General features: G+C 41.2%; 1 protein-coding gene across 1 annotated transcript; it reads right to left on the bottom strand.

Annotated features, from left to right (window-relative positions):
- Window positions 1-464: 464 nt before the first annotated feature.
- On the bottom strand, window positions 465-6,304 carry gdf10a (growth differentiation factor 10a). The gene is made up of 3 exons (XM_012880482.3): window positions 5,834-6,304; window positions 1,604-2,727; window positions 465-1,490 (listed from the first exon to the last, which is right to left on the bottom strand). The coding sequence occupies exons 1-3, from the start codon at window positions 6,048-6,050 to the stop codon at window positions 1,299-1,301; spliced, it is 1,533 nt and encodes a 510-aa protein (XP_012735936.2). The 5' UTR covers window positions 6,051-6,304; the 3' UTR covers window positions 465-1,298.
- Window positions 6,305-27,481: the final 21,177 nt, after the last annotated feature.

Raw genomic sequence — 27,481 nt, 5'->3', positions numbered from 1 at the left:
TGTATGCATTTACCATATCCACCTATCTGACTTGTCTAAATAAAATCCAACAGGTTTCCTCCAAAAGTCACCAATTGGTAAATAAAGGGTGTAATTATAAAGAACAGGAAAGACATCAGACCGCCCAGGGATAAAGATGCAGAAAAGTTTATACCAGAGTTAAATTAACAAAACAATATTTCAAGGTTTGATCATCTCACGGAGCAATGCTCAGTCTCTCCTTTCAACATAGAAAGAGTGTGCCGTGATGCAAGCCCAGCAAGTGGCAGCCGTCCACCAAACTCACAGGCCGGATAAGGAGGGATTAATCAGAGAGGTAACGTTGAACTTCTTCGTAAGTCTTCCACAGCAGGAGTCACCAACATGTGTTCTAAAAAAGCACCAACAAAGCACAAGCGAGCTGCATCTAAAACTTTCTTTTAGTCCGTTACTCTTGCTCTTTATTTACATTTGCATTTATATATAGATTTAAAAATGACAATGTCTATAACAAAGCATAAAAAATGTGTTTATTTTACATAAAGTTTAAGGTGAGCTCTGAATCTTCTTGTTCAAAGGCCAGTACTGGTAGTCCTTCGTAAGAGACAACACCAATGAAGTAGCTCTCAGTTTCTAAAAGGTTGGTGAGCCCTGTTCCAGAGCAAAAACCTTAAACATGGGTTGGTTTAGAAAAAAAAACACATTAATGCAATAGTATGACTTTGTCAGAACCCAGACCTAAACCCAAATGAGAATCTATGTTAAGATTTTAAAACTGCTGTTTAATGACGATCTCTTTCCCTCTTATGAGATTCAGGTATTTCCGCTTCACAAATATGCACCACTTTGTGTTTAACCTGTCATATATATATATATATATAAAATACGTTAAGTCTGCGGTTTTAATATGAGAAAATGTTGAATGGTTATCGGGTATGAACACTTTTGATCTGCACGTTGAAACACACAACCACAAACTCCCGGTGAGCTGTCTTTGAAAACTTTCCGTTATTACAAGGAAACAATCCTCTAAATGTTTTTACTACTGAGAACATTTTAACAGCGACCCTGCAGGGCTTCTGTATAACACCCACTTTACATGTGTTTCTCCTGCCGTTGGAGATGCCAGACGAATTCAATTCTGCTCCTTCGGGACAGAAGAGATGGAAGTGATTCCTCTACATCCCCCCCCCGATTCCTTAATGGAATAGTTTAGGACATTGTCTTCCGGCATCAGGGAACCAGTTGATGCACAATTCAATCGCCTTTACGCCTGCTGTCAGTTTCTCCCTTTTCTGTGTCCCTCCCTCGCCTCTGCCTTATCGGCAGGAGCAGGACTGGACGGACATGTTGGGGTAAACCTTGATCACCAGGTTCCTGGATTCGTCCTGGAAGAGCACGGCCAGGGGACTCATGCTTTCTGGCACGCAGCAGGGCTCGGGAATCCCGGGGACGATTCCAACAGCTCGCACTATGCTCTGAATGGTGGCGTGGTTAGACGGCCTGGCCACCTGGGGAAAGAAGAAAAAAGCAGATGTGACCAAAACATGAGAAATGATCCCGCGCGCTTGGAGACAGCGGCGCAGAAAACTGAAAGAGACAACACAGAGCTGTGCGCGCCCACCTGCGGCATGGGGAAACCACACGCGCCGGCACAGTAGTAGGCGTCAAACGACTTGGGGGCTACGACCCATTCGCTCCATCCGATATCAGCGAAGTCCACTCTGAGGTTCCTCCTGGAGCAGCGCCTGTCGTGGCTCCACTGGCGTCTCCTCGCCTTCCGCATCGTTTGCTCGTCGAAGCTCAGGACGGGCGACCGAGCGTTCGCCCTCCCCTCGTGTCTTCCTCCCTTCTTTCCCTCCTTGCTCCGCTCGTTCTTCCGTCTGTCGCTGACAAAAAGCGCGGCGCCACCTCTGAGGGTTTTATTAGCCGAACCATCGGCCTTGATCCGCTCCGCTGTTCTTTCCTCCTCTTCTTTGGAGGTCGGAGGTTCTGCTTCGTTTTGCTCTCCTCTGCCCCCGTCCTGGCTCTTACTCATCGTCTCCTTCCTGTCTGGCTTGAACTTGGGCTTGAGTGCAAGGTGCCAGTCGATTTCCCACAGATCCTCTTTTCTGTATCCACCGGGCCTGTAGTCTACCTTGGGCAGCTCATTGCTCTGAATGGAGTCAGGCAGCGGGTTTGCCTCCCTTCTTATGCGTCCCTTCAGTCTGGGTGAGGAGTTAGACCGGTGCAGGAGCGCCGCTCCCTCGTTGATTGGGTCGTATCGCTGAAGGCTCGCAGCAACGCTGTTGGGCTCCGCCAAAGCTTGGTCGTCGGCGTACAGCAACAGGTAAGGCATGCTGGCAGCGGAGAGAATCGGTCGTTTCTGGTGGCGCTGCTCTCCGCAGTCCAGGTCCAGCGACACCAAGAGCTGACCCCTGTCTCGAGCTTCCTTTATTATCTGGGTCACATCTCTCATCTGCCACAGGCCTCTCCTGTGGGGGTAGAAGGTCACGTTACCCAGGGACGATCCCACCAGATCAGATCTGGCCTCGAACCCGGAGGAGAGGGAGCGAAACAGCAAGCTGACGGGCGGAGAAGGGTGCGTGGCTGCAGAGCGGCAGGTCGGGCTCTTGGCGCGTTTGCAGAGCCACGGTTTGGTGTGTGTGTGCTCATCCAGCAGGAAGTGGAGAGTTGCAGAGAGGATGGCCTCTGAGTCCTGAAGGGTTGTGAGGTTGAGTCTGTACATGATCCTGTGGCCGGCTGGGTCTGTAGACACATTCAGTCATACAGTCAGTGTTACTAAGACAGGCAAGATATCAACTATAATCCTATAAACATGCATTTAACTGCATTAAGAATTAAGCATGTATATGTAATATAGGTAGCTGACATTTATTTAAATAGACAATCTACTTCTAAGTAGGTCAGAGTTCCTCGTTTATGGGAAGAAGAGCTGCAGCTTAATGAATTCAGTCACTTCTGAACTTTCTCTCTGACTATTAAGGTAAGTAGCTGAAATAACAGCACAGATGTCAGCCAGTCCACTTAGACAGGATCTGAATTTTATTAAAGAACACCAACTTTGTTGTTCCTTAAAATAGGCTAGATGTAAAATCTTCTGCACATTTTTAGGCTCATTTAGTTTTCTGACACTGAAAAGTTAAATAAAGAGAATAAGAGCAGCTGTGTTGGGATGTCAGCAATTATGAAATACAGTTTCTATAAGCAAAGACAACTGGACAGATTTAAACAGATGTAAATAAGTTGTCAGAGATCAGGTTTCAGATGCCAATGGAATAATCTACATGTTATTTGGTGAATTATGTAATTTTGAAAAAAAATTTCAGACAAAATATGATAAATGAACAGGTACTAGTTCATATTGGAGCTGTGGACTTAGGAGAATATGCATTAATTATTTAATTTTATTATAGCATGCACTCTGTGGGATCTATAGGCTGATTGTGCACTGACGAATGGTCAAATATCCCAATTTATCTGTACGCTCCAACCTTGTGAAATGCTACACAGGACAATATCTTTACCAGGGATGAGTCTATCAACTTTTTGAAGTTTTCTCTCTGTAGCTTCTCAGTGGAACTGTTTTGCAGGGAGAACTAGCCCAGATTATTTCAGTATTGTCTGGTTGTTGTTGTTTTTTTTGTCTTTTTGAGTAAAATCTGAAAGTTTTTACAAAATGAAAAAAATTGCTAGAGTAGGTGAAGGCAGCCAGAAGCTGAACCATGTTTGAACTCAACTATTTGAGCTTTTTTTGGGGGGGAAAAGAAAAGACACCAGATCCAAATGTAATGAGTTTATAAAAAGGCAAACCTTTCAGCCAAAAGCACTTATGTGTGGTTAAGCTCCCCCCAAAATAGGACAAAGGCGTTTCTTTACGTTGTAACATGACTGAGCGCTCATTGGTGGGAGGACCTAGGAAGGTGTGCGCTGAAAAGGGAACCAGGCTCTGGGTGAGCAGCGAAGTGCATATTCATGATCAACATTAACTTCAACAGCAGAGTTATTGTTCATTGTGTAAGAGTTCAGCGGAAGTGTGGAATGGGTGAAAAGATATACATTACCCTGAATTCGGCCTGCATATGGAAGTGCTTACCCGAGCTTTCAGCAAACGCTTCCCTTTAAGCTCGCTGCAGCTCAGTCAAAGAGATATAATCAACGTTTTTTTAGCAGGTCTCACGGCGCTGTGAAAAATATCTTCTCCTTGGATTACCATAAAGCCTCTGCAGTAAAAATATTCACGTGTTATGATATGCTATCGGAGAACTATGCCGGGTATAAATGTTGAGTTGCATTAACAGCATCAGACAGAGAGGGAAGAAAGTCGCCTCTAGCCTCCTGTTTCTGGGACGTGGAGTCGCTCATTCCCCTCAGGACCAACTAAAACAACTAAAACACAGGAGCCACGACAATGACCCTTCTCTGCACATATCTGCCAGCCCTGAGCCCCCCACCCCTTCTTTTTTCACTGTATTGTATTTTACTGGGCACAGGTCACACACATTCTTGTGCGTCAGTCTGGGGTAATTGATCGGACCCCGCGTGCAAGTGGCGCCGCTGCTCCCAGAGCCCCAATGAACTCCCAGCGTCCTAAAATGCATTCTCAGACTGATCCAAAACAATCCTAGCTATTTGGAGAGCAGAGCCGGCCCGAGATTGTATGGGGCCCGATGCCAAATTTGACTTGGGGCCCTAATTAGATTTAAAATTATTTATTGAACAAACACCCTAAATAAATTGTCGAGGCAAGGTTATTTCCCTGAGTTATTCTTCAGGTATACAAATGCATGTATACTGGCCAGTGTGCCAGACTTTTACTATACTTGTTGGCCACGCCTAATATAGATTTTAGCAACCAAGATGCTGAAGCTGACAAAAAGTAGAGGGGACGTAGATATGACAGAAAGCAAATAGCAAATAAAAAAAAAAAAGCAAATAGCAGGTCTCTTTGTCTTTCACACTTATGTCGCAATGGCTCGTTTTTCTAGCGTTATGCAGATTTAGCGTATTGTCTAGTTTGCAGTTACAGCATCCATGAAGTGTGACTCCACCGCAGACACAAGAAGCAGCAGAAACAGCCCCATTAAGCTGCATCAAATCATGGCTATAAACTCACGTTGAGAATTTAATGGGTTAATTCTGAGGAAATATTACAGGAAAAAAACTCTCACCCATTGACAGCTGGAGATAGGCACCAACACCCCTTGCCACCCCACGAGGGATAGGCGTGTTAGATAATGGATGGATAGATGGATGTTACAGGAACAAATGGGTTAAACTACCCCAACACTAAAAGCTTTCTTTCTACACTCCATCATTTGTGGCCCACCACGCTGATGCTCTCACTGCAGGTGGTGATAATGCCCTAAAGTTAGTTTGCCATTCGAGCAGAAGATGCACATTGAAGCTACTCAATGCAAAATATGTTGCTGCGAGCAAAGACTTTGAATCCAATGTTTGCTGCGCCAGTCCTGCCACAGGTTAAGAGGCAACACAGGTAATCTTACATCTGCAATTTTTTTATTTAAAATATGTTTCTATTTATTTTTTCAGTTGAATTTGAATTTGAATTGAAAAACCGATTGTTTAGTGTCAGATATTGCTATTTAATAAAAAAAAAAGACATTAAATTACTTATTTTGTTTATGCTTTGGGCCGGCTGAGTGTCTGCATTCTATATTACAGTCAATGGGAACCACTGAAGGAGCCTTTCATTATGCACATTTATGTTTAGTTTTTCTACATTTACCTGTGATTTTTATAACACAACTCTTGTTTTTCTCCCCAATGACACCTACATTGTCGCATCTGAGCGCTCCTACGTCACGAAGGTGAGGTGAGCGTGTTTACGCACCTTGGAGGGCTCTGAAACTGCGTACAGTATTTCCTTCCTTCAGGCGGTTCTCCCTGTTGTATTTCTCGTACAGCCTGTGCATATGCCGGGTGATCATGTCCTCATGAAGGTTACTTGAGAGGCGGAGGTCCCCTGTAACCGTCGTGGTGGCCAGGACGCAGATCAGCGTCAGCAGAGGCAGGTGGGAGGAAATCATAGTAAGGATTTGAGTGCCCATCTTGATCCGGTAATAATTTCCAAAAGAGTAAAAAAAAAAAAAGCAACACCAAAAAATCTTGAAGATAAATACCCAAAGTATCCACAGATGCGTCAAAAGCAATCCACACTATAAAAGCTCTGCTCAACTTTCCCCTCTGCGCTCCGTGCGCGCTCTCCCTCCTCTCTGTCGGACTTTGTGGGATGTGGATGCTGAGCGCGCTGGTCCGGGCAACAGCTGGGGCTGGTACTTTTAACACTTGTGTGATCGCCTGCGGCTTGAAGGGGGGTTATAGTTGTGGAGCGGCAAGAGGCGCTGACGCACAACTGCTGTCAGCCAACGGGGTCTCTGCAGAGTCAAGAGCCAGAAGTGGAGGTCATGAGGCTGACCCCCTTCTCTCCCTGTCGGTGATGTTAAAGCAGACGACGTTATGCTTCTTTACATGCTGCTTCGGATCACTTTTTTTGAAAACAATATTTGAACCCATTTGCTGAACTGAACAGTTTTTTTTCCTCCCCTCTCGCGGGCAAAGTAATTCTACCTCATAATTTCCAGCTCACCGCATTATTTCCAGTAACTGCTTTTGACATGGTCTCAGTCACACGTAATTAGCATAGAAACACTTACAATAATAGTCTGACCAACAACCTGAGGACTATTGTTAGAACAGGGCTCCGCATTGTGCGCAGTCAGTGTGTAACGTGTGTATCGGTTTCTCGCCGGTGCAGGATTTATTCATGGCAAACAGCGAATAAACAAAGCTGTAGCACTTTGGTCTGTGCTGCGTGGGTTTCTGGATGTTGGTGCTCGCAGTGTGTTTGCCTCTGGTGTCTGGGGTTCTGTACCAACAATGCTTGTTTTGTGGAAGTGGTGGTCTCCAGCAGAGAGGCTGTAACTAGCTGGGCCTCTCAGGTCTCTCTGCACACACATTGTGAATTCGCACGCACACACACACACACACACACACACAGAGGACTACTTAGTACCTTTCTGGCCCCCAAGGGCCGCGCAGAATAGTCCTTTTCACAGTGTTCCCCACCAGCGGCAGCTCTTAAATCTGGACCTCTCTTAAGACATCTATGCGCGTTTGTGTGTCCATGCGTGCTTTAGTGACAGTAGAGGAGCCGACTGAAGTGCCGTGCTTTATGGTTTTGTCATACCCCGCAAACACATCGGCTTGCCTTTCCCATGTGGCGCTGACTTATACTATGATAAAAAACAAACCAAGATTAACTGCCGTGGTTTTTTTTTTGCAATGTTTCATCATTTCCTATTAGAATCAGTTTCTTCTTTGAACATAAATTAGGAAAACAATTTAATAGGAAGAGTGACCCCTCCTCTGTAGATTAGAACTTGTGGCAGCACAATGTTGAAGACTTTGCCGTTGTTGCCCAACAATGAGCTGATATTTTGTGGTCACAGCAAGCCGTAAAACACGGGGCTGTCTTGTTGCTCCTCTCTGGGGTGGAAAACAGAAGCAAACCAGGAGGTTCAGAAAAAGGATTCAGGCTAAGTTCCACATTTTGAACAGAGGCAGCACGCGTGAGCAAAGTAAGGAAAGTTCAAGTGTCAAGAAGAGAGCACAAAATAACGTCATCGAACTGTAAATACGTATCTGGTCAGCGATGTAATGAGTTACAAACTTAATTATCATCCTTGAGTGTTTTGGAAATGTTTTTATGACTCCTTCAACATTTCATGATCTGTTATGTTACAAACATGAAATTCTAAGTATTTTGTTGTAATTTTATGTAAGAGACAAACACAAGGTGATGCATAATTGTGAAGTAGATGGAAAATGATGTATGGTTTACATTTATTTAAAAATATCCTAAAATCTGAAAAGTATGGCATGAGGGTGGGTTGTATTTAACCCCCTTAAATCTGATACACCTAAACAAAGCTTAGTGCAACCAGTTCCCCTTAAAAGCCTAATTAGTACAAGGAATCCGTCTTTTTTTTTGTAAATTAATCTCAGCAAGAATGTCTGTTAAGTCCTCAGTAGTTTGTCAGAGAACATAAGTGAATATATAGCATCATAAAGGCCAAGGAACACAGGAAACTGGATGGATGAGCATTTAGGGGAGACAGCAAACAGGCACAGGGAAGCTGGTCAGAGCTGAGTCGATCTGGATGGACAGATTTAATCAGATGGAAAGACTGGGGAGGAGGTTCACCTTCCAGGAATTCATGACAAAACTTACAGCTGTTACCACAGCAAAAAAGTGGTTCCACAAAGGATTATTTCAGAGGTAGGAATACAAATGCATGCCACACTTTTCAGATTTTTATGAGTAAAAGGTTTTAAAACCATGCGTGCATTTCCTTCCACTTCAAGGTTATGCACTACTTCGTGTTGGTCTGCTGTGTAAAAAGTTTTTTCTCGTTGTGACGGACTTTATCAGAAAATAAACAAGATGAACACTTCTGCAAGGCGTTGTTGGTATCAGAAGGCAAGGTTAGTTCAATGGACTGACGTTTTTTTATTTTTTATAAAAATATGCATCAAGTGATATTTAAAACTTGAGAATACATCATAAATTAGTGCGTGGTTGCGTTGACCTAATGTGGTTGAAATGACTGGACTGGAGGCTTCTGGAATAGATGGTTTACCATTAAAGGCTTGAGGATTTAAACATCCCTGTCCTCTGATCTCTCCATCAGCACCAAACTCTGCTGCCTGTTGTGTCTGACTCCTCCGGCTCTGTTACAGGGGCCACACTGTGCTCGAGGTTGTTCAACACGGAGGTCCTTTCGTTGGGCTGTCCAAACCAAACAGAAGTTGTGTTCTTCTCTCGGTGGGGGAATGGAGCGCTGCAAGGAATTACCCTTCCGGCATGTGTGTGAGAGTCTGTGTGTGGTACAAGAAGCCATGGTTCTCCCAAACGCTCCTTGTTTAACACCTTTACATGGGTTAGGGCGAGACTTTGCTCTGGGAACTCAGCTTGGTGCCTCTGTTAGATGTTTGTGTACAAACACTTCACAGTGGGATCAGGTTTTCGTCAGACTTAGTCCTGCGACAGAATCTGCAGTTACTTTAGAAGATGAAGACCAATAGTTTCAGGTCTTAAATTTCCTTTCAAAGATTGGATAATCTGTTTTACTGTAAATGGGCAAAGGGAGAATTTTTTTTACAAAATGTATGTTTTGCTGCTACACCACGTTCCCAGTCTATAGATTCTATGTTCATGAACTTTTTCATAGAAATATATTTTTGATACAATCACCATACAGAGAAGTCTTTTGACCTTGACAGGGTCGGAAATCATAGTTCCAGCAAACACAACGTTGCTGCAGGGAAACAAAACATGTTTCAAAGACATCAATGCTTTTGATTTTTGAGAAAATCAATTTGTAGCGAGGCTGCTGACATGCCGACATGTTACACTCAACTGTGGGAGGAAGATGGACAACCTACAGGTAACCCGCACATCCATAAGGAATATGCAAACTACATGCAGGATAACCCTTACTGCAAAAACGGAACTAAAAATAAGCTGAATTTTCTTGAAATTAATGTATTTGTCCTAGATTTCAGCAGGTAAATTAGATGATTTACCAATGCAATAATATTCTTGCACTTAAAATAGGAACAACTCATCTCCATCATCTTATTTCAAGTCTAGTATAATATTTTTAGGCTGTGGGAGGAAGCTGGACAACCTAGAGGTAACCACATTCATGAGGAATATATGCAAACTACATGCTGCTCCACCGTAAAGCCCAGGAATAAACTAGTCTACATTAACTTGCACTGGACCAATTTTATGGACCAATCTGTCTCAACGTCTGTATGTGAAGTTTTTGAATGTGTGAGTGTACAGGTTGAGCACAACACAGACTGCCTGCAACAGGGACTCCTGGTTTTGGGCCCGATTCTGACACTGGTTGGAGGGTTGTTAAGGACCTGGAATCCCACTATGTGAGTCTCACCCACTCTGCTTGTTTTGAATGTGAGAACAAGCATGAGTGAGTGAGAGTGTGTCTACGGAGACTGTAGTCAGGCTTGGGGGTGTAACTCTGCGACCCATTCACATGATTAACAAAACATTCATAGAAGCAGAGGAATGTTATGCTTTTTGGGTACGCGTGCACACGCATGTGCAAGCAGTCACGTGTGTATGTGTGTGTGTTTGTGTGTCCTCGTGTCTGTGATGTTGGCCCCCCTACAGTGACCCCACGGAGTGAACCATTCTGTCCGCAAACAAAGGGCCAGCTGTTCCCTCCATTTCACCTATGGACTGCTCCAAAACCGCCAACCGTTTGCCACAGAGTTAACCAAATATTTCCATTTCTGCTTTGAATTTGCTCAACAAATGGTTATTAGTTTTGGTTTTCTCTGTCTCCCCCGGCTCTTTGAATTTGATTCAGACCCCACGGGTGGCCGCGTAATTAAAACTTAGAGTACAACGTGGGAGCTCTTAGTTTACCAGACTAGAAAAACTGAATGACAACAATGAACTTCTTATAATTTTACCTCTCTGCTACATTTTGATGTTTTATAAGGAAAAAGGAACACACGGAGTTGCTGCTTGCTTTGAGAACACTGTTTCATGTTTAACTGACCGATTCGGCTTTGCTTTGGTTCCTTTCTGTCCTCGCCCACTGGTAAAGCACAGAAAGACATATTGTATTAAAGATCCCACAGGCTGACTGTTTTTCTGAGCATGAATCAAACTACTCGACAGGCAGAAAGGCACGTTGTCAGCAGTTAATATCTTACCTGCGGTAGAAAAACCCTCGTCACATGTTCATTTATTTAAATCCGGATTAGCGAGGCCCGGAGGGATAAAGAACTGAGAGGGACCGAAACGGACTCCTAACAACTAAAAATAACTTCAACATCAGCACTTTTTTCAAATGCTGGTTTACGAACCTGTAAACCACCATCATGGTTCTGCTGGTTGGATATTTACAAAGAAGTGGAAGATTATTTACAGAGGCAATGACCAGGGGAGGCATTGCACTACCATTGATCTCCTAATGTGAAACAAGCTGTGGCGGCTAGTCAATATGGGGCAGTCGGTAGATGTCCCCATCAAAATAAAATAAAAAAAGTGCACACATGGTAAACATTAATTACGAAATAAAATGATCACATCCGTTCTCTCATAAAATGTATCTGACTTTTGATTTACCAGCATCCCCTTTCCATTTCTGGTTTATTTGGGGTTAATTACTCATGTGTATGCTTTTCGGGGTGGTGTCTCTTTTTAGGGGCCACATCCTTCGAATGACCCAGTCTACGTGGGTTGTGTCCTTCATCGGCCGTGACTAAGAGAAGACCTGGCTTGTGAATTGGGAAGGTCTAACCTCTGCCGGGTGTTCCCGCCCTTACCTAAGCGTAACTCAAGGCAGCGTGAAGCAGCTGTAAATCCAATCAAACGGAGCCCGATGGTTAATCCCACTGTCTCTGCTGTAAATCACCGTATATAATTTTAATTTTCCTGATGGCTCACGATCTTTTGTTTAAAATGTTGTTTGGTCACCTTTTCGTTTTATTCTCATTCATTAATCAGCCAAATGTTCAAATGTAATTTGTTGACATATAAATATACCACTAAATAAAATCTTTTGATGACAAATATAATTTGTGTAATTTCTTAGTGAAACTGTTCATAAACGTAAACACTAAGCCTAAAACTTTCAGAGCAAAGAAGTCCACATTAGGACATGAAGGAGACTTTGAGTCATGAATTGGGGAAGCCTTCGTCACAGCACTGTGACGTGATCAGCCTTCGTACGATGCAGCCCTAAATTGAGACACACCATGTGTACCTCTTAACATTTTTGGCTTCCATGTGACTTCATTCTGGTGTCTAATTGGTTACTTAAAATTCTCCCCCAGCCACAACTCTCTGTGCCTGTAGCCAGTCAGTGTTTTCGAGTAATATTTCACTCAATTAGATTATTTCATGATACCTGTCAATCCAAGTCACACTCCTGGCAGGTTAGGTGGGCAGATGCAAATGTCACTGAAACATACGAATTCAAAGAGAAGAGTCAAACTAGAATGGCAAGATAGGATAGAATGGCGCAGCAAACAAACATTCGGCCATTTATTGACAAAATAATATTTTCATGAGGCTTTTGGTGGAGTAAGAAATTTCTTTTTTAAATATCATAAGCCACCACTGGAAGCAAGTACTGTGAAGCATGAGAAGCATTTAAAGTTGCTGTGTGTTATAAAATTAAGAGATCGTAAAAGTAAAAAAAAAAGAAGCTTTTGCTTAAACCACTTTTTAACTTTGACATCGTTGTATTTTTAAGCCAAACAGGAACTATATTTCTTGGGATTCTGTGTGTTAGTTTGTTTGAACCTGGGAATTTGTTCTGTCACTCTTCGTCCTCTTATACTTCATGCATTCAGTTCATGAACTCTTCTGTCTGTAATCTCCCCTCCACAGGATTTAAGTCATTTTACTAAGCTTCCTGTAACTCCCATTATTTCATTAGTTCTTCCATGTTTCAGTTTTGTACAATCTTTTTTTTTACTAATTCATAACTTCTTTTGCTGTTTCTTTTACTGCCTGCATTTGGGCCTCATCAACAACTAAACATGACATTCATCAGCTCACACTGGGGGATCCCAAGGTGTTCTCTGGCCAGTAGGTTTAAATTTTAAAGCTGAGATTTATGAGATTAACCAATCTGGATTTATACAAAATGAAGATGCCAACAAAGTTATCTAATACAAGTATGTTATTAACAACAGAACCTCACTTGAGAAGATCTGATGTATGAATCTTTTGCAGAAGCTATGTCCTCTCCTGGGCCTCTTTCTTTCTTTAATTTTAAAAAGATCAGATAAAAACTTACATTTTCTTATCAAAGTTTATTATTCCTATGAATTAAATCAGCTTTGTTTTTCATTTTCTTTTACATTTACATGCCGGCAATGTGCGCAAAGTTGCAATTATTTTTAGAAAACCTGTAGAGTGGCAGCAGTACTGACGTTGCTGAGAGTTTGGTGTTAGGCTGGAATGCAGAATAATCTACAGAGAATGCAATTTAAACTGTGACTTATGCTGTTTTGTTTACTCTGGCACCGATGATATTCATCATGAGCAACACCATGTGCTGCTGCTTCCTGAACACATCCCATAGGTCCACGACCTTCACCTCTGCACAGGCTTCCCTGAACCCCCCACAGGTCTGCGGCCAGGATGAAGGAAATTACACCGGGAGAGTGATCACCCAAATCCATTATTTATTCTAAATTATTACAGTTTTTACAATTGTGCTCCTGCAGGTCACAGTGTCCAAAAAAAACAAAAAACGATGGGAAGTGTCCAACTCTTGTCACAGACTGCATTGTTAATCTCAAAAGTCAAATAAAATGTAAAGTTTAATTTAAGCTTTGGATGTTACAGTCATTTTTAAAACCGTAACAAAAAAATTACACATATAAGAAACTACTGTGTTTAAGATGTGAAGCAAATCAAAAGTGTCCAGTTTGTGTATTTATAAACTGGGTCTTGAATAGAGGGTGATATTACTTTTAATGAATATACTGATTACAATTGCATAGATTAATCTTTTTACCAGGACTTGATACGCCGTGTTTGTTTTCCTATAGTTGAAACAGATTTTATTCAATAACCTAAAGGTTCCTAGAAAAAAAAGTTGTCCCAGACGTCCAGTTCTCTAAAGAAAGCAGATATTTTAGGCATTGTGGGAATATAGTGATGGCGATATGCATATCCCAGTTGTTTGGGGTTTGAGTCTCCCGTTGCGCTTCAAGCTCTAATTAAACCTGACCATTGCTTGGGCGAAATCATGTAAATGAGGTTACAGAAGCGGTTGCTGACTGATTGGTGAAAGACTAGAAAGCTCAAACTGGAAATACATTACAGTTTTTGTCTTTCCAAATCGTGCTGAATCAGTTTGATATTTCATGGTTTTGGCAGCCGCTGACAGACAGAAGACAGCTTTTCTTCCAGAGGGATCTACTGTCTCTGGTGATTTCACTATGGGTGGCCAACAGACTAAACATACAGTATGTCAGTCTTTGCAAGCCTGCTGCAGAGGGTCAAGGCCAGAGCACCAGTGCGTAATTATGCAGTAATGCAGATTCAATAACATCAGTGAAAGCACCTGGCTAAAAACCTCCTGAGAAAAAAAAAAAAAGAAACTCGTACAGTTTTCATTTTTTATTTATCTGATACTAAATTCTCAATCAAGACAAACAAAATAGACACTGCCTCTATTACCTATGGGCTTCCACAAGGTTCAGTTCTGGGTCATTTAACATTTCCTTTTCACGTTCTTCCATTTGTGGACATCATTACATGTTCTACCACATCTGTGCAGTCCAACCGGATCCAATCCTTAACCCAGATCTATTTAAGTTCTTATTCTGGTTTCTTTCATTTAGGAAATATTACTATTTGAACACTGATTTCCCATAAAGATTGAGAGAAAATTGTGCTTTTGGTGGCATTGTGTTTAGATTTCATATTAATGGCATTGGTAAATCCTCATTTGGAAGTTGCTTTGGGTAAAAGCAAATGCATAAAGATAAACACAAATATGAAAACATTACCATCATCTTACAATAAACAACATAGAAGAGAAACCACTAGTCAGGTTCTGGCAGAGGTGTTTTTTTTTTTACCTGTCCTGTCTGGCAGTGTAGCCAGACAGCTCAACAGATTTACTTTTACAGGTGGAGCATTACTGCTTTTCCTATAGCGCTCCAATTGATTTATATACAAAAAATTGTATTAGATATTATTTTGGGATTATTTCAAGTTCAATGGACACAGAAATGGAAAGGTAAAAGAGAAAGAACAGGGAGAGATACAGCAGCGATCTAGGTTACATGATGGATCGGACTTTCTCAAGTTACATAGGCAAGTTTTTGAGAAGGGCATCCTGCTAGGAGCATCGACATGCACCGAGTACTGAATATTGACCTGAAAAATCATTTAATATATCTCAAATTAAGCTAAGAATTGTGTCAAAACGTACATGGTGCTGCTTTAAGGAGTTCTAAAGGTGAAGGTCGAAGCATGAATTTGTACTTTTGAAAAGTTATTCCTTCTCTTAAAGAAAGGGATGGCTGGCTACACGCCCCCAAAGTAGTTGTATCATATTTCATGTTACCCTACTTAAGTGGTCTTCATCAGCTTGTATTATTTTAAGATTCATTACTGACCTAATATCTCTAACCATAGCTTTGGAAATCCAAAATGTCTCCAATATTTTATGCAAAAATCACAAAGTCTACCCATTTTTTTGTGCTGTTTAAATCCTTATTTGTAATTCACAAAACTAACATTCAACTGGGAAGAAAGCACATGATGGGAGTCTGGAAATTAATTCCTAAATTCTCTTGTTAAAAATATCCAGAGATCAGGTATGAACAGAGTTTAAATGATTTGTTTGATGCTGCGCTTTGCCACCAAATGAGTCTGAACCAGAACCAACTCCACATACTATATACAAGTCCTAGTGGAATACGAAAAACCGTTTCATTTAAAAGTGAAACACTGAACATATCTGTTTTACCTGGTGAGTAAATGGAGTGTAAATGTATGTCCTCACCATTTGTGTCAGAGTTTTGCCCTGGAAAAACCCATTAAAAAGGACTTAAATCATAGTAAACTGACTGTATGTAACCATGAGCAGGAGCTGTGATCTCACTACCAGAGGTGTGGGGCCACATTAAGGAGATAGAGCTGTAAAGGGACTGTGGATTGGTCCCTGACAGTGTCAGGGGTGAGACATGTGGCACACACCAGAGTATGTCTGCTAACACCCTGACGCCTGCTGCACAAAACAGAGCTCATTGTTCCACAGCCATGAGCCTTTTATTCAGCTCTTCTCTGGTCCATCACTGACCCAAAGAGGACTCCCCTACCCAAGGGTGACTAATGCTAAATGACAGCCAGATAGGGATCAAAGCTGCTCCTGGTAGCCTCCCCCCTGCTACAGTTGGGGAGGGGTGGAGAGGAGACGATAAGTGAAGAGACAGGAGCAGTATGCCCAGTCTGGAGCTGAGCCAAGGATCTGGGATCAGACTGCATTGCAGGGCTTTATTAGCTTCATCAGAGACAATGCGCTCGCCATAGTAGAGCTCCGCTAGTGTGCCAGATTATCTCATCTCCCTTTATAGCTCAGTATCCCAGCGTTGCAACGCTGGAATCCCGGAGCCATGCGGGAAATGCATGCCTGGTTAACGCTGTAGATGTAGCAGCGGGGCCTCAAAGTTGCTATTAACGTTCTCCGTTTGAATTTAAAGAGAGAAAAAAAAATAGAACCATGCTTTTTGGCAGCATTTGTCGTTGTCATATCAAAAGAGACTCGTCCTGTGCAAGATATCAACTCCACACATGAAACCCTGTGTGCCAAAAAAGTTTAAAAATACAACCTGATACAGAGATGGCTGTGTAGTCATAAAAAATAGCAAAACTGCCAGAACTCTGTCAGGCGATTAAACTGGGGAAGACAAATAATGTACCTTTGATTTTAAGTTGCCGTCACACTGTCTTTTCTTGACACACATTCAATTCTATTCTATTATAATGGTTAGCAGCATTGCCTTGCAGCAAAAAGGTCCCTGACTCAAATCCTGTCCTGATCTTTCTGCATTGAGTTTGCATGTTCTCTCTGTGCACGTGTATGTTCTCTCTTGCTTCCTCCTACAGTCCAAAAACATTAATAGTTGGTAAATTGATTTCCTAAATGGCCCTTTGTACTGAGTGTGTGCATGGTTCTTTGACTGTGTATGAGGGAGTGGTGACCTGTCCATGGTGGATCTCACCCTGCAAGGACACGGGGGCATGTGCAATGGATGGAAGAAGGTTTTTATGATGCGTAAAGCACTTTGTCTTGTCTTCATTGTGCATGAGTAGTGCTTGACTGATCTATTCGCATATGCTTCTACCAGCTTTGTCCTTCGTATATCTTTCAAGTCAATGTTAAACAGCAGAGAAAGTAAATGGAAACTTGTTTGTCTGAAGAAAAAATATAACACAGCGATTTGAAGCATGTTGCTATGCATTGATGAATAAAAGTAATACACTTATCTAGGCCTGAATGCTACCTGCTGCTTGGTAGCTTTTTTTTTCTATCTGCCTGGTTGATGAAAAGTTAATAGGTAAGGTTTGCTCTGCAATAGAGTATGTGCAATCTGTTTCTGGTTAAACACCTCTTAGAACAGTATCTGTTTTACAAGGAAAGTGAAGATTTGCAATAAACTAAAGAAATCCTCTGATGAACTTCTCAACTCTGCAGAGGACCCCAAACAGATCTTAACCGTTTAAAGGAAATCACAAAGTTTTTTTTTCTTTCTTTCTGCAACCAGAAGCTGAAAGATTCATTCTAAGGGGGGGAAAACGCACTCCAGTGGGATTTTCAAACTTAATAAGGAAGCTTAATCTTGAGCTTACACTACTTTGATGCCTGGCAGTGGTTTCTACTACAAGGCCGGGGTTAAGGTGTAGGAAGTGCTTCGTGACCTCTATGGTCTGCCTCTTGAGGCAGGTTTTACACTGAGCAGCGACCAGAAACTGCTTTCATGGGCTCTGCTTTCATAAAGGCCGCGAAGTGACGGATGAATGAAAGCCACCTTGAAGCTTTCCGGCTCCGATAATGTTTCTCTTCACTCAACAAGTTGCCAGTACAAACCTGGATAGGAAAAAGACAAATAGGAGAAAAGCTGGCAAGTTTGACTGCAAATACGTACAATGTAATCAACAAACATGATTTTTAATGTCAAATATATAAATTAGTATGACAATATGGCATACAAGCAGGAAATAAGGCTCCCTTCTAAGTTCTTTAAGAGTAGTTGTGGCTGCTGTTTAACATTTTGCTCTGCATTTCTCATCATAGGATTGTTTATGTTTATGTCATTATTTTCTTTTTGCGTGGAGCCAGAGGGCAGTGTGTTTTTTTTTTAACACTGCATTCTTCGGTACGAACTTCAAACGTGTTCCCACAAATCCTGAGATGCAAATGACAGACCCGGAGGATTGCTGCGGTGCCTTGAGGTCTGAGTGCAGTTTTGATGGGGCGAAATTCAAAAGAATAATCATGGTTTCGAGGGGAAGAAAAGTGAAACTGCAGCCAAGCCGGGTCCGCTCTGAAGTGCTTCCGTATGCCTCCTGAGTCAAAAGGGCCCGTTTCATTGTTCAGCCGGTCGAGCATGTCCTCCGGGTTCATATCGGCCCTGTTATTATCCACCCGAATCAGCCCTATTAAGTCGGCCTCTTCTTATTTCCCAAAAATAGCGAAGCTCCAAAGGATGACTTCATTTCAACCTCCATTTGCAACAACAAAACTGTTACGGCGGCCCCCAGGCTTTCTCCTCAAATAGCGTTCAGACACTAAGTGCCCTTTTTAATGGTAGACATCAGCTGGTAATGTGTTTGTCTGCATTTTGGTCAGCCACATTTTTTTGGTCAACTACATATTGATGTAGTGTTTTTTTCAGTGTAGCAAAAAGAAAAAGACTGAAACCAAACCTCAGACGTACTAATGTGATGAGCTTCCTAAGGAGAAGGCTGTGAATGATTGACTGTCATTGGGAACCGGAAACTGATTCTACGAAAAACAAATCGCTGATCAACTTGCTTGTATGAGTTTTAATGGTTTTGAGTGTTAAACGTGGGTTTTTAATAGAAATCTGTTATGTAAGTCTTCTTTCCTGCAACATGACATATACCTTCCAATGATTTTGACTTTTCTCTCATCACTCCATAGAACATTTCCTTAAAAATGTTGGGAATCATCAAGCTATTCTTTGGTAAACATGAAATTGGCTTTTATGTTATATTGAGTTAACAGCATTATTTTTTACAACTCTTCTATGGATGCTATTTGTGCCCGGTGCCTCAAACATTCAAAGATTCTTTATTGTCACCGCGTATTACTCTGGTGAAAATTCCCCACGGCCGCTGCGGCTAACAGTACACATAAGAAAGACAAACAAAGAGGTAATGAACAAGGGTTACAGTGTTCCCCCCCCCCCATTATGGCATTCAAGAGAGATAAAAAATAAAATAAAAAAATGAAGATTCAAAAATTTGTATGAACTAGTTGTCCTTCATGAGTCACAGATAACAGATAATGAGGCAAAAAGGTGTTTATTGTGCAATGATGATTTGAGGCTTCATTTACAGAAATGTAAATGTGTCTTTCTTATTGTTGATTAAATGAACACTGACGTTAACAGAAGTACAGTCCTGCAGCACTTTAGGTGTTGTTCTGGGTTCTGTTGGGCTCTCTGTGAGGCACTATGTAAATAATTTTGAGACCCAGAGAAGAGGTTCAGCACTGATCCAGGTTTTGGAAACGGCTCTCAATGTGGTTCTAAGAAAGAACTAATAGTCTTCATAGGAACCTGGTTAACTCTGAAGACTGGCACTACAGATCCCTGAGCAAGACCCAGATTGTTCCCCGGGCGCTGAAAAAAAGCTGCCCACTGCTCCCTAAGGGATGGGTTAAATGCTGATGCTGACAAATTTTGTCAGAATGTAAAAATTGCAATGATAAATACAGATTTCTTTCTTTTTCTTTGTTTGTTTATTTGTTTGTTTCTTCATTTCTTTCACATCTATCTATAAAAATGCAGGGTACCTTCACACCCTGCATTAATGAATGCAGTGTCAAAAATATCCCCTTCTGTCAGCCGATCCAAGTCCCCACGTCTCACGCGGCTCTTGAACCATTACATCATTACAACCCCATTGTGAATGATCAAAACATGTGTGATGAGCACCGCAGAGCCTTTGTTCTTAAAACCTGGCTGCAGCACGATCCCCCGGAGGAAGGAAGCAGGACTCTAGGAAAGATGACAGCTGACAGACGCATCTCTCTTGGGCCCACTCGTGCCCATTTTGTGGATTTGGACATAACTGCAGGAGGAGGATCAACAAGCAGTTGTCCCTGCTCACTTCCCAGAATACAGAAGAGCCAGGTCTTCAACTAGTTGGATATATGTTTGGCCTTGAGAAACTGCGTCTTGTGTTTTCTCAGCCCAATTATAACTCTGCTCTTGTGTTGGAGAACATTTCGGAAACGCTTTTGTCGTGAGTAGATCATGGGGAACATTTGAGTTCCAGTGCGAATGGCCCCAGAAATGTGATGTAGTTCATCTGTTTTGTTTTCTTGCTTTAATTCACCAAGTACCAAATGACATGACCCACAGTTAATTTGGATTCCTGAACCCTCAAAGCTGGCATTTTTCTCCATTCTTTGTGTTTTATGTTCTTTTTATCTGTTGTGAGGCCGCTACTGACTGGAGGAGCTTTATCAGATTCGGCTTCCTGCTGGGAAGATTGAGGAAAAAGCCTGCACTGTTGAGCCTAATGAGTGCAGCTTGTTGATTTACTCTACTTTCAGCTCCTTCAGTCCTTCATGTCGCTCTTTAAGTTGCTGTGTTTGATTCTTTTCCTTTGGTCAGCTGCGAAGGGAGGAGAGGATAAAGCCAGCAAGTGCATTTTATTCCCTTCTCAAAACATTCATACACACTTCGCCCACTCTCACCAGCTGGCAGCCTCAGATCGGGGTGGATGAGGCTTTGTGACTGGGGGCAGCCCGCTGAGCGTGCTCCAAAACACACCCACAGTGCTTCAAGGGAGAGGAGCTGGGAAAAGAGAGGCCTGAGGGAACACATAGGTTTTCAAAAATATGAATGGCCGACATAGATTACTACCAAAAGCTCTGCATTTGTTCTCCAACATGGTCATAATACACAAAGAAGGGAAATATTGCGCTGGGTTGGAAGTACTGTTAATTTAAGAAATAAGAGATAAACACTAAAGCAAATGAAATAAACCATATCACCAAAGATCCAAATCATTCAAGGGTTGAAATCCCTTCCCTGGCCACATGTTTAGAAAATCCAGCACCTAGATATGGAGACTTGTTCTGCAAAGACTTATGAAAGAACAGAATAGTGATTTCCAGCCTGGTATCATGATAGGATCCCATCTGTGCATTAAGACCAGTTGTACTACTGTAAATACTCAAATGTCAACTCTTAATGGTATTATAATGAAGCACAAATGATTTAGAACAACAGTAACTTTCCACAGAGTCATTGGGTACACCCTGGACAGGTTGCCTGTCTATGTCACAGGAAAACACAGGACAAACAATCATGCACACAGACCTAAAAAAAATTTAGAGTACCCAGAGAGAACACATGCATGCACAGGGAGAACATATAACTCTAGGCAAAGAGCCCCCGGGCCAGGATTTGAACCCTAAACCTTCTTGCTCTGTGCTGCCCGGTCAAATGTTGTTTGAACTCCTATTATGCAAGTTATTTCAAAGAGTTGTTGAAGATGCTGATGGTCGTTGGGAAGGAAGGATGTCCTGTAGGGGTCTGTCTTACAGGGGATATAAAGAAACCTCTGACTGAAGACACTCTGTTGTTGGATGACAGTCTCATGAAGAGGATGCTTAGCATTGTCTTAATGTTCTTCATATTTATGAACAATCCTTTTTTTTGCACTATCATCTCCAGAGGTTGAAGAGCAGTCCCCAGAAGAGAGGCGGTCTTCTCTATCAGCTTGTTACGCTTTTTGTTGTAGAGCTCAAACTATTAGAGCTGCAAGGGGTGGCTAGTTATCATGCATTTGGGATGGGATGCTCATATGCTTGTGAAGCAAGATTGCCGCTATAATGGACGCTGATGGCAGAACTTTCCTTATTTCCACAAAAGATAGAGAGAAAGGTCAGCTTTGTGTTTCAGGTTTAAGAGGTATTCATAATGTATGAGGCACCTTGACATCTAAAAAAAACTATGTTTCTGCTCTGAATATACAAACTAATATCTAATATCTAACTAATATCATTGGAAGAAGCACTGACTGAGGTGTTTTTTACGTGCAATTACGCTGCACACATCATCATCAGACTGAATTTGTATCTTATGATTGTGTACAGCAGTTTTGGTCCTGCTGGTGTTTAAAGTGCTTTATAAATAAAATTGGTATGGTATGAATAACAAGGGTTTGTATTCAAAGTTTGAGACATTCACAATCACCATTGAAATTTATACTTCCTTATGCTAATTATAAATTAGACACAATCATATTGTTGTGTGTGATAAAGTGTTTAATAAACTTGGCTTTTATTTAGAAAGCTTTCATGTAAAAAGAGAGGCTGATAATAAGGTTGTAAGAATGCTCTTTTTTAAAATAAAAGTGTCTATAAAAGTGTGAATGTGAAATTGCTTTGGCATGAATGTAAAGTAAAGGAGAATAATTCAAAAACATTTGGGAAAGGAGAACTTTTGTGTGAGAAAGGTCAAATCTGACATTTTTGTGTTCAGTAAGTGTGTGTCTGCCTACGACACTTTGGACCTGACAAATTAAACCGGTAATTTTGGGAGGGGGGGGGGGGGGGGCTGACATGCTGCATTTATCAGTTACAAAAACAAACAAGGAATGTCGTATTAGACCTTTAGGAGTTTGCAGCTGCCTTCAAATGTTTAAACATCTTGCATCTATGTGATTTTAAAGGTATGTATTTCCCACCATGTCAGGATGTACAATTAGCAGAAACACAAATTGCCGTCACTTACACAGAAAAAGGAAAATGTACGACTTTGATACAACTATCAGTGTGGACTTTCGTTTTACACACAGCACCTAGGGTTTTAAACATACTACCTCTTCAGTACAAAACAACAGGTTTTCTACAGCTGGTGTTCAGTCTGATGAGAGCAGAGAGAGTGAACAAAAACAACTAAAACTGAAAGGAAGCTGAAGAATCAGGTGATAATTGCCAGTGGGATCACCACCATGCAACACGTCTCATATTGGCTTCAATAAATTACTCACAGCTCAGCTCGGCCTTAAGTAGCCTGAGAATACAGAAAAGGGTCAGGTGTTCCACAGGGATGCGTAAATCTTATTGTTTTTTACTGCATTTTCTTTCAAACAGCAAAATGCCAGGTGCTGTACTGTAAAAACAATGTATTATAGGGTTAGAAACTAAGCATAATAGAATAAGTAGAATAATGTAAAACAAAAACAAAAACTATGACTGTAGTTCTAAACTTAACTTGAAGACATTATACATTAAATATATTGTTTGCAATCTATCTATTAATGGAAAGCCAAACCATTCGTTATTCTAATCTTATGGTCATCCTTATGTACACAATGCAGATCAAATAATAAAGTTATTCTTATTTCTTGCTTTGTTGTGGAACTTCAACTTCTCTAAAGTGTAATTGTAGAGAAGACAAAAGCAAGATTTCAGTATATTTCAATAAATTCTTCTAGCACTTCATCCTTGTCAGTCATGGACTGCTAAGAAAATATCAAAAGCCGTCCAATTTCAGAACCAATACATTTTCTGTGAAACAAACAATCCGACAGTGTGATCTGAAATGCTGGCGTTGCTGTCGTGTCCCATGAGTTGGGTTTCACGGCGGTGGCGATGAAAGCCATTAGTCGCTGTAGTTTGTCGCTTTCTGTGTGTCGAGCCAATAACTCCCCCCAAAATTAACTGTTTTTTTTTCAGATAAACTGTATAAATTGGGCCTAAGGGGGTACTGCTTTACTGTTACTATGCAATTTTTACATTTTTATGTGAACTTGTTTAGTGCTGCAATATTTGTGCTAAAACCGTCTTAGTGCTGCCCTCTTAGGGTTGAATGGGAGCTATCAAAGTTGAATTTTCCAATTGCATGTACCAATTGTACATGCTTTGGGCTGCACAGTGGCACAGTGGGTAGCACTGTTGCCTTGTGCCAAGAAGGTCCTGGATTTGGGTCTTTCTGCATGGAGTTTGCATGTTCTCCCTGTGCATGTGTGAAAAGAACTAAAGAAAAGAGAGAAGAATGTAATTGGGTAACTCAGATACGTGGAAACTAAAGTATATAAAACGATGACCCAAACTAAACTGCAAACTAAAAAATTCAAACCAGCTCAAAACATTAATGACACATTTTTCACTGAAATGACATGGATATTTTTATTGCTAACTCTTGCATTAGTCCTTTATCTGACAAGAATATTTGAACTTGAAAACATAATTTTTGTACTGTCATTGTGTTTTGCACTTATGCACTGAAAAGGCTTTTGTTCCGCCTTAAATGGGTCATTTCCATCCAGTCCTTGAAGGCAACCTTTCTGTTATGATGTAAAGTCAAATTGCAGCATTTTCCTCCTCTCTGCACTCATTAAACAGGCTTTAAATTTCCACCCTCTGTTTTCTCCTGGGTCTTTACCTGTTAAAGAGCAGTAACATCTAAATCTGTGGAAAACATGTCTCACACGGGGGGGGGGGGAGTGTTCCCCTTTGCCCAGCGGTTTTACAACCAGCTGGAGAACACAGAAGAAAACACACAATTTAAAGTACAATATGGATTGAAATGCCAAGAGCAGCAACCCCAGCACTTTGCATCAGCTACTGGTGTCTTCATAAAATTATGAAATACAAACTATTATTTTCATGCATTTTATTGCATAGGTCACTATGTCTTACTGCCTTTGAATATATCTATCATGTCCAAGGTAGTCCTGTTGAAGTGCTCATGCTCTTCACCTCCCTTACAATGTTTCAGAAAAACATTTGACGTTACACAATCACGCATGTGCCTTGTCTTCCATAGACTTCTATTCATCTTCAAGCCTTTCTATGGCTTAACCCTAACCTTTACGGGTTTAAACCTAACCCTAACCCCACCCTAAACCTAATTGACGACGTAGAGCTAAACCTAGCCCAGAATAAAAGCAAGGACCGACAAAAGGACCCCACTTTACATCAAAGTCCTCACTTTACTAGTAAAATTAGCAAAACATGTTCTTGCTCAGCTGCAACTACAAGAACACACATTATTCGTTTTTTTTTTGGTCAGAAAATGTGAGAAAATTATTGTCCTTTTGACCTTGGATTATTTTAATATTCAACAAAAAAGATGTTAAAAAACAAGTAATAATGTCCTCTTTTTAAAACTAAAGAAGCTCCATTTGCCTATATTTATTTAGTAAATGTTAAGTTAATGAAACATGAAATAAAATAGTGTGTTATAATTTATGAAGCATTAAGTTCATTTAAGTAAGGAAACCCAACAAATTTACAAAAACTTGGTATTTTACAGTTTCATTGATTGTACTGTACAGTTACTATTTTGACAGAGCATGCTTAAAAAAAGTGAACTTTTAAAAGGGACATATGCTTTTAAATCCTTCCTTTTCACATTTAAATCATTCAGTTGTGGTCTATATAAAGTAGAACTGCAATGCTTTGGTCTCAATTTCTAGTCATTGTTGCCCCACAGTGCGTCTCTTACCCCTGTTCAGAGGTACGTCTGAGGACAACTCATTTTGCTGCGGTCTTTTTAAATCTAAAGGAGGCACAACACCCCCCCCCCCCCCTCACAGGCCTGTTTGGCCAGTTTTCAAGTATGCTGGGGGACGGTATAATGAATTGTGTGGGTTAATGCACCTAACAACCAAACATTTTCTCTTATCCACTTGTAACTTTGGCATCATTCAGCTTAGACTACAAAATTGCAGCAAGAAATAAAGATGACAATTCGCAAACTTGGTAAGCTAGAAGTCCATGACCTTGTTTAGCAGTGCTGCAGCAAATACTGTGACGTGATTGTTCAGAAAACATTATAGAAAACAGAGAAACCTGAACAGATTGAAAAATATGACCCAAACAAAATATGAAGATATCTATGCAGCACCTGGACAGGCAAAATTTTACTTTTATGCACTCCTAGAGTACAAGTAAACATCAAAATTTAATTTTGGCCTAAAAAAGTGGATTTTGGATAATATATCCCCTTTAAACAAGCAATTTCATTGCAGTTCAGTAGATATTTCTGCTTAACTGCACTAGATTTGTGAGCAACTGATGATATTGGTACAATATTTTATAATTGCTCCAACAGCAAAGGGGTCATTTCCACTCTGCCTCTCTTTTTTCCATCACTTTGTTCAAATCTTCCAGTATATTCACATGGACGTGGCATCAAACAGAGACACACACAGAGTATCAATGCTTACATTTAAGCACTTACATTTCATCATTCACTCCCCTGGGAGATTAATATTTACAATTACTTTGATTCCCATTAGTTTATTTCTGATAGGACATTTAACAGGAACATAATGAGGACACGGGACGTGGTTCAGAACAGGTTTATTCAAAGCTCGGGAAAACATAAATGCCATCAGCAGTAGAGCATTCTGGGAACAGTAGTCCTACTGAAACAACAGGGGTCTCTCAAAAGAAAATGAAACAATATCAAATTAGCATTATCTTAAAAAAGCTTTATTAAAAGATTAAAAGATTTATTTAAACCTCAATTTCCCAGGGTTATGAATAATTTGGGGGGATTAACTGTACATCTCTGCGATAGACTGGCAATCTATCCAGGTTGTACCCCGCCTCTCGCCTATTGACAGCTGGAGATAGGCACCAGCACCCCTTGCGACCCCATAAGGGATAGACGTGTTGGAAAATGGATGGATAACTGTACATCCTTCCATAGTATTCAGACAGTGTCAGGTTTGGATTTATTTGTGTTGGACCAAGGTGGATGCGGGAATCCACATGATAAAGTGAACATGAGAATCAGGCACTAAACAAGGAGCAAACCAGAAACAAAGGTCGCATGACCAACCATCCAACAAAGGGAGAGTGGAAACTGGCAGGTTGCATAGGGAAGAAAACAGAAGGAACTGCAGGTGAGGGTAATCAGCACAGGTGAGAGATATGAGAGTGATGAGAGGAGAGCAATGAGGTGGCCGGAGACCGGGAGGAAACGCAGGAGCTAACGAGAATACAGAAACCGCACAGAATTAACCGAACGTAACAAAATCAATTCACTGGCTAGACTGAAGACAGGCAGACAGGAAAATAAGGATCTAAAAGAAACAAGGATACAGTAAATGAATAATAACCAACAGAAAAAACTAACGACAGGAACAAGAAGGAAGGGACCAAATCTGTAGACAATAATCAGGTTTGAAAATCCAGGGGCCTAAAAATAATCAACAAGTGGGGGATTGTGACAGACAGGCCATGTAACTGATTTAAGGCAAGAACCATTTCATGTCAGGAAACACATTTTACTTTAACACAATAAACATCAACATAGAAGGGCAGAGCAGCCTCGTCATGACAGGAACCTGCCACTGGATCTTTACCACTCACAGGTTCTGCTGCCCAGGGGCTCTACCTCCATGTCCCGCGTTATCTTGCTGCCATGGAAATGCTGATTCTCTGGATATGTAAAGCAGAAATAAGTCCAAGTCGATGAGTATTAATGAGTTCTGCTTGCAATAAATGATGAGATGAAAAAATAAATATATCAGAAATGTTTTGGGCCCCCTTTGTTATGACACTGCCCCCTCGCCTCTTTAAGTGTTTTACACTCACTCTTCATTCAAGTTTACAACTGCTGGTTTATCCTATGCAATATTACCTCCTGTGTCCAACACTGTCAGACTTGCTCATTGTTGAAA

The sequence above is a fragment of the Fundulus heteroclitus genome, chromosome 22 (genome assembly GCF_011125445.2).
Source record: "Fundulus heteroclitus isolate FHET01 chromosome 22, MU-UCD_Fhet_4.1, whole genome shotgun sequence".
Classification (NCBI taxonomy): Eukaryota; Metazoa; Chordata; class Actinopteri; order Cyprinodontiformes; family Fundulidae; genus Fundulus; species Fundulus heteroclitus.
This window is presented reverse-complemented; position numbering and strand designations above follow the sequence as displayed.